Consider the following 8,124-nt stretch of genomic DNA (forward strand, 5'->3'; position numbering starts at 1 on the left):
ACCTTCTGTCTTACAAGGTACATCCCATAGAAAGTTTTTCTCTAAGCCCATTTCGATTTCCTTCTTCTGGAAGTTTGCTTTTTTATAAGTTTCATGTTTTATTTTTATCAGAAATCACCACCAGTCTTGTCCACAACTTCCTCATGGCATTTTTTACTTCCTTATTCCTGAATGTGTAAATCACAGGATTGAACAAGGGAGTTAGGAGGGTAGGAAATATGGCCACAATTTTTTCGAAGGAGAAAGTAGATGGAGGTTGCACATACACAAATATGCATGGGACAAAGAACAAAACCACAACAGCAATGTGAGATCCACAGGTTGAGAGAGCTTTCCTTTGACCTTCAGAGCTATGAGTTCTCAGCAAGACCAAGATGACACAATAGGAGATAAGCAACAATGAGAAGCTTATGATGCAGATTAACCCACTATTTGCAACAACAAAAAAGCCAAGGATATGAGTGTCAGTGCAGGCAAGAGCCAATAATGGGTATAAATCACACATGAAGTGATCAATGACATTGGGGCCACAAAAGGGCAGCTGAAATATAAAGAGAATTTGTATTACAGAATGCAAGAAGCCCCCTGCCCAGGCTACCCCCATCAGAATGCCACAGAACCTCCAGTTCATGATAAAGGGGTAGTGTAATGGCTTGCAAATGGCCACATAACGATCATAGGCCATGGCGGTGAGGACAATCACCTCTACTCCAGGAAAGAAGTGCTCAGCAAAGAGCTGTGTCATGCAGCCTTCGAAGGAGATGGTTTTCCTCTTGAGTCCATGATCATCTTTGGAGCAATGACAGAGGAAAAGCACGCATCCAGGAAGGACAGGAAAGCCAGAAAGAAGTACATGGGGGGGCCCAGGAGTGCCAAGCTGCACTACAATTAGCAAATTGCCCCCAACAGTTGCAATGTAGGTAAGCAAAAATACAACAAATATTATTTTTTCACTATTTGGGTTTTGTGAAAGCCCCAATAGAACAAACTCTATCACACAGCTTTGATTTTTCATGATTTCAGAGGAAAAGGTGAAAGCTTCCACAGTAACCATGTGGAATCTGAAATTTTGAGAAAGAGATACTTTCCTCAGACAAGTTTATGGGATTAGCTAGTCATCAATGCATTGGTGCATCCATAAGCAAAGTTATTTTAAGTGCTTGTTTCTGTTGAGAACACAAAATGAGAAATATGTTAAAGGTGGTAGTGAGACACCAGGAAGAATCAAGGTTAAATACTTTAAAATAGCCAGAGTTTCAATACAAGGAATGGAAACATTCATATGTGGTAGGAGTGACAAATAGTTTTTATCTCAAGTGCCAAATCTGATTAGTTACTAGTGGCTACCTGGAGTGAGTTATTGAGAATTCTGAAACACATCCAAGCTCTGAAGAAAGGGGGACTGTAATGTGTTAGTTATGTCTGCCATTGACATGGCATGGGAACCAGGATGACTTGCATGGGAAATACATCTCTCCCCAGGAAACTGCCTTATCTACAAGTAGAAGACAAGATAACATGCAGTTTAACAGGCACGCGGAAATCATGCCTACTCCCACAGATATTTCTTTAAAAGTCTGACCTGAATTGGGCCTTTAAGATGAATTAATTCATTCCTTATAAAAAAAATAAAGGCCTATGAAATCGCCTAGACATATGCTTAGCCAATAATATGTATACATTAATTTTTTGGTTGCTTTTTTAATTCATCATTTTAAAATGAAAACGGAAGCTGGTAAAAATAACACTACCTACTTCAGCGTGCTATGCTGATAACTAAGTGAAATAATGCAAGGAAAGCAATTGCTCAGTGCCTTGTGTCTAGGATACAGTCCATGTTAGGACTTATTATCCCTAAGTTACTGGTAACAAATACATGCTTTAAGAGGTTTAGGTCAAAAAATTTTTCAAAAAGTGGATCTGGGGTTTTCTGTTTCCAGAGCCCAGGTCCATTCTACCTTATCAATAAGGAAAAGGGTGAGAATATTTCTCTTCTAAGGAGAACTTCAGAGCAAGGATGGCTTTTCTACAGTCTCCACATACCTCTCAACGTTAAAAACTTCTGATTCTCTTGTTCAAGTATAAATGAGACATGTCAGGGAACTACCTGCAAATGATGTATAATCAGAAGGTAATGGCCCCACCACATACATATATATCATATACAATTTGACAAAAACCATATAGGTAAGGAATAGAAACAAGATGTTGAATATAAGCCAGTCTAAAGGCTTTATCAATATTAACCGATTACTTATACAATGTGGCTCAGTATATTTAAGTGCAATCCCTCAAGGTATATCTGCTTCAAAAGTATATAACTTTATTGTAAAATAGTTCATACATGCTTTACCTGATCACCTCATAGGATTATGATGAGGGCCAATTATGAAATGTGAAAATGTTGCTTATGATAAGGAACTGTTGCAAATTGTGGTTATTATTATCCCATTTAATAAGCCAGCTGCTTTACCCATTGAAAGCATTTCCATGAGTCAACTAGATAATTATTTCAGCGTTGGACTTCATTTTCCATAAGAAGACACGGCTTTGAAGGATGAGTGTATCTTCACCTGTACATGTAACACAAATGTATCACTCAAATAGATTATATAATTATGTTTGCTGAAGAAATGAATAAAAAAATTGTGAGAACTATCAGTAAACTGATTTTGTTGAATGCCACGTAGAATTAGCAAATAAAACTAACAAATATACAATTGTATTATAGGTTAATGTCTTCTGCTAACTTGCTTTAAAACAGCCATTTCCTTAATTTCTCAGAGTCTAGGGAACCCCAAAAGGACAGTAGTTAAGAGCTCAGCTGCTAAGCAAAAAGTTAGCAGTTTGAACCCACCAGCTGCTCCTTGGAAATCCTATGGGCCAGTTCTGCTCTGTCCTAGAGGGTCACTGTGAGTTGGAATTTGTTTTTTTTTTTAGGGAATCCTAAATTGTGCCACCACTATTAACTCCATATCTAGCAACATGCTGTCACCCAGAAAACAAGAGTATAAAACAAACCCAAGAAGATCTTGCAGCTGTCAACAACCATTTACTAAAAAATAAAGGATATCAATATATGATTCAACAGTGGTCAGTTTAGCCTAGGACCAAAGGAGGAGAAACAATGAAATGAAATGAGTAAGACCATCAATTCCATACTCCTACAGGCCTGAGTTCAAATCCAAGCTCTTCGATTTAATTATGCATCATGGAATAAGTTACTTAAAATCTTTGGAAAATGAGTGTAATAAGAATGCCTATTGATAGAATCAGATAACACTGTACACATAAAAACATTCAATAGGAGATCAAGCCCTCAGACAACGGACAGAGAAGAATTGTCAACATTTTTATTTATACTTAATTCCCCCTTTACCATGAACATGGCTCAGAAGTGCTTTTACTGATAAGCTCTTTGGCACATCTTTTTATTACTTTAAATGTATAAATTATTTGGTCACAGTGTAGGTATGCTAACTTTTTAAAGGCTTACCACTTTTAAATGACCTTTGTAATCCCTTAGTAACACTCAAATCCACATGAGTCTACTTCATTTCTTCTTTGCACAGAGAAAATCGAAATGATTCTATATCAATCTATGCTAATCTGTATTAATGACTAAGTAATTTTAATCTTCCCACTTCTCCTATACAGGGAGTTCTAAGAGTAATACAATTTTAGAACCAAAATGTTCATTAGATATAAAAAATCAGCCTTCCCTGTTTTCGGATGAAAAGAATTTCCAAAATTAGCATTCAAATGTTGACAATGGAGAATCAGTGTCCTTACGGTTTATGATCACAAGGTTTATGACTTTTAAGTCAATTAAAAGATGATTGTCCTAGATCGAGTCCTAGGACAGAATAAGGACAGCAGTGAAGGACTAGTGAATTATGAATAAAATCTGGAGTTGGTTGTTGTTAGGTGCCCTTGAGTAGGTTCCAACTCATAGTGACCCTATGTACAACAAAACCATACACTGCCCGGTCCTGCACCATCCTCATGATCCTTGTTATAGTTGAGCCCATTGTTGCAGCCACCATGTCAATCCACCTCATTGAGGGTCCTCCTCTTTTTCACTGACTCTCTACCAAGCTTGATGTCCTTCTCCAGGAACTGATCCCTCCTGATAACATGTCCAATGTATGTGAGGCAATGTCTTGCCATTTTCCTTCTAAGGACCATTCTGGCTGCACTTTTTCCATGACAGATGTGTTTGTTCTTTTGGCAGCCTATGGTATATTCTATACTCTTCGATAGCATCACAATTTAAAGGTGTCAATTCTTCTTCAGTCTTCCTTCTTCACTGCCCAGTTTTCGCATACATATGAGGTGATTGAAAACACTATGGCTTGGGTTAGGTGCACCTTAGTCCTTAAAGTGACATTTTTGCCTGTTAACCTTTAAAAGAGGTCGTTTGCAACAGATTTGCCCAATGCAATGTGTCTTTTGATTTCTTGACTGCAGCTTTCATGGGTGTTGATTGTGGATCCAAGTAAAATGAAATCCTTGACAACTTTAATTTTTTCCCTGTTTATCATGATCTTGTTTATTGGTCCATTTGTGAGAATTTTTGTTTCCTTTATTTTTAGATGTAATCCATACTGAAGGTTGTCGTCTTTGATTTTCATCAGTAAGTGCTTCTAGTCCTCTTCACTTTCAGCAGACAACACTGTGGCATCTGCATAACTCAGGTTTTTAATGAGTCTTCCTCCAATTCTGTTGCCCCATTCTTCTTCAGATACTCCAGCTTCTCAGATTATTTGTTCAGCATACAGATTGAACAAGTCTGGAGAAATGATACGACACTAATGCATATCTTTCCTGACTTTAAACTACAGCATCACCTTGTTCTGCTCAAAAGATTGCCTCTTGAGCTATGTACAGGTTCTTCATGACCACAATTAGGTGTTCTGGAATTCCCATTCTTCCCAATGTTATCTATAATATGTTATGATCCATGCAGTTGAATCGCTTTGCATAGTCAGTAAAACACAGGTAAACTATCTGGTATTCTCTGCAGTCAGCCAGGATCCATCTAACATCAGCAATGATATCCCTGGTCCCATGTCCTCTTCTGAACCTGGCCTGAATTTTTGGCATTTCCCTGTTGATATACTGCTGCAACTGCTTTTGAATATCTCCAGAAAAATTTTACTTTTGTGTGATATTAATGATATTGTTAGATAATTTCTCCATTTGGAAGATCACCTTTCTCTGGAATAAGCATAAATATGGATCTCTCTCAGTCAGTTGGCCAGGTAGCTGTCTTCCAAATTTCTTGGCATAGACAAGTGAGCACTTCAAGTGCTGCATCCATTTTTGAAACATCTGAATTGGAATTCCATCAGTTCCTGGAGCCTTGTTTTTCATCAATGCCTTCAGTGCTGTTTGGACTTCTTCCTTCAGTATCATTAGTTCCACATAATATGCTATCTCCTGAAATGGTTGAATGTCAATCAATTATTTTTGGTTTAGTGACTCTGTGTATTCCTTCCATATTCTTTTGATACTTCCTGCATGGATCTGAAGTTTAATTAATAATAATAATATCCCAATGCTTGTTTCATAGTTTTTTTACAAATGTACTCAGGATTACATAAAACACCAGCATTAGGTGGAGCTAGGTGAGGAGCGGAAACCCTGGTGGGGTAGTGGTTAAGAGCTATGGCTGTTAACCAAAAGGTTGGCAGTTTGAACCCACCAGGTGCTCCTTGGAAACCCTATGGGGCAGTTCTACTCTGTTCTATAGGGTCACTATGAGTCTGAATTGACTCGATGGCAAAGGGTTTGTGTTTTTTTTTTTTGGTTTAGGTGAGGAGTATATAAGAACTCTCCGTACTACCTGTGCAACTTCTCTGTAAATCTAAAATTACATGAAATCAAAATGTCATTAAAAAAAAAAAAAGGTGATTATTCTGTTTCTGCTATCAAAAGGGTAGTTATCCCAGCTTCCTCATCGAATAGCCAGAGGCCCTTGGACAAACCACTGAGCCTCAGTGTTCTCGCCTATAAAGTAGGGATAGTAACACTTGTTCAAGCTGCCTCACTTACAAGAGTCCAATAGGACAGTTATTATCAAAATGATTGGCAAAGTATACAGTTTTAAAAATGTGAAATAGTGATGCCAGTATTATTTTCAAGCAATGACTACACACACAAAGTTAGCTATAAAAGAATAAAATGTGTTTTTATTTTTTTTTTAATTATCCTTATTGCTAAAATTGCAATTAAACTGTTTCCAATCATGTAACCTTTTTGGAAAATATATTAGTAAATATTTCCAGTCTGATAAACACTTTCCTATCATTTATACTAGCTACCTCAACTCTAAACAATAAACAACTCTTTAACAATAGAAAGATTTTTAGGTAATACAGACTACCTCAAATTAATAAGGGATGATGCTGTCAATAAAATGCTGATTAATGATATAAAGACATAGAAGGCGAAGCATCTTTACAATATGTTAAATGACCAAAATAGAAGAAAAATTGAAATACTCCTGTCCATTTGTAATTTTTAAAATCTAGATGGGAACATATGGAAATGGCAGAGATTGCTTTTTTTCTTTTTAATATGTATCTTTAGATAATCTTATGAATATTTTAAATTTTTATTTTTAACCAGGGTTAAACTCACAACACTGTATTTTCTATCAACTAAACAGTTCATAAAAGTAGGTTGGAATAGGGGCAATTTTATCATTTATCCAGTATGATTTGCTTGTATATGTGGAATTCTCATGATAACATAACATGGGTTAGATTTTTACTTTAAAAACAAAGTTATTGTGAAGATTCCATTAATAGCTATACCATGAGTTCCAGCCTTACCCTGCCCCTATACTCACTGTGGTATCAATTTTAAATTCATGTCTCCACCTTAGGACACAGCTTGTTTTATCTGTATTTCTCCTAGAAGATCCCATGGTCTTTCCTTTCTCGATAGCCATACACTGCACCAGACACTGCGTAGGGAACCCTCAAGGCCAGATGTGAACTGTGCATTCTAGGGCACCTCTAGGAGAGTGACCTTGGAAGTTTACCTCCCCACCCCCCAATAATCCCATTGCCCACTATTTTTTTCCTGTTAGTTTCAATAATAAAATTAATTCTAATGCCAATGATTTGAAAACAATAGAAGCTTCAGTTTCAACTTTGAAGTATGTATAACATTAAAAAATAAATGCAGAATTAGAAATAAGGTTGTCAACATAAGCAGTGTTTTTGTTATTTCAAGCAATAAAGATATAAATGTATATTTTAGAATCACTTTTATATACATATATTTGTATATCAGTCATATCTGCATATGAATATGCATTTCTAAATAAATATGGTTATTACAAATTAAAAGAATAGGTTTAAAATCCATTCTTAGTTACTTGCTTTGTTAAGTTCATTAGTGCACTGTGTTTCTGATCCAGGGTTATTATTATCATTTATTTCAGCAATATTTATGTCTTGTCTGTCTACTTAAGCATATTCCCTTCTCTGACAACCTGGGAAATCTTTTCTCCTCACACTGCAGATGCTTTTCCCTTCTGCAGTGTTGTTCTGCTGGTTTCTCTAAACATCTCATCTTATACTCTTGCTATTTCTACAATTAAAAAAATAATAATAACCTCATTGTTTCTACCTGTGTCCTTTCTGATGAATGCCTGAGGTTTCTTTGTTCTCTCTTAGGAGCTTAGCTCATTTTAGGAGACAGACAGAGGTCACCCCAATTAGCACTACAGCAGTTCAGAGCTTCAGTCATTTAAGCATTCTTGAACAATTCTGAGAGAAATCTCATGTGATCTATGATATGAAACACACTTAGTGAAAACTTCTAGTCAGAAGACTCTGTTCTTTGACTTAATGAATCACTTTTACTCTTAATTCCCTAGCCTGTGATATATGTGGAAAAACTAAGGGATATATTACATATGGAAACCCTGGTGGCGTAGTGGTTAAGTGCTACAGCTGCTAACCAAAGGGTCGGCAGTTCAAATCCACCAGGCGCTCCTTGGAAACTGTATGGGGCAGTTCTACTCTGTCTTATAGGGTCGCTATGAGTTGGAATCGACTAGACAACATTGTTTATATATATATATATATATATATAGGAATTCTGTAA

The 8,124-nt window shown here is 36.5% G+C and overlaps 1 protein-coding gene across 1 annotated transcript; it reads right to left on the reverse strand.

Annotated features, from left to right (window-relative positions):
* LOC100677619 (olfactory receptor 4C15-like) lies at positions 1-729 on the reverse strand. The gene has a single exon (XM_023542550.2). The coding sequence runs from the start codon at positions 683-685 to the stop codon at positions 92-94; it is 594 nt and encodes a 197-aa protein (XP_023398318.2). The 5' UTR covers positions 686-729; the 3' UTR covers positions 1-91.
* Between the last annotated feature and the right edge of the window lie 7,395 nt (positions 730-8,124).

This window comes from Loxodonta africana, chromosome 22, assembly GCF_030014295.1.
Source record: "Loxodonta africana isolate mLoxAfr1 chromosome 22, mLoxAfr1.hap2, whole genome shotgun sequence".
NCBI lineage: Eukaryota > Metazoa > Chordata > Mammalia > Proboscidea > Elephantidae > Loxodonta > Loxodonta africana.

Coding starts and splice junctions, on each gene's coding strand:
- LOC100677619 (XM_023542550.2), bottom strand. CDS start 685: ATGGCCTATGATCGTTATGTGGCCATTTGCAAGCCATTACACTACCCC.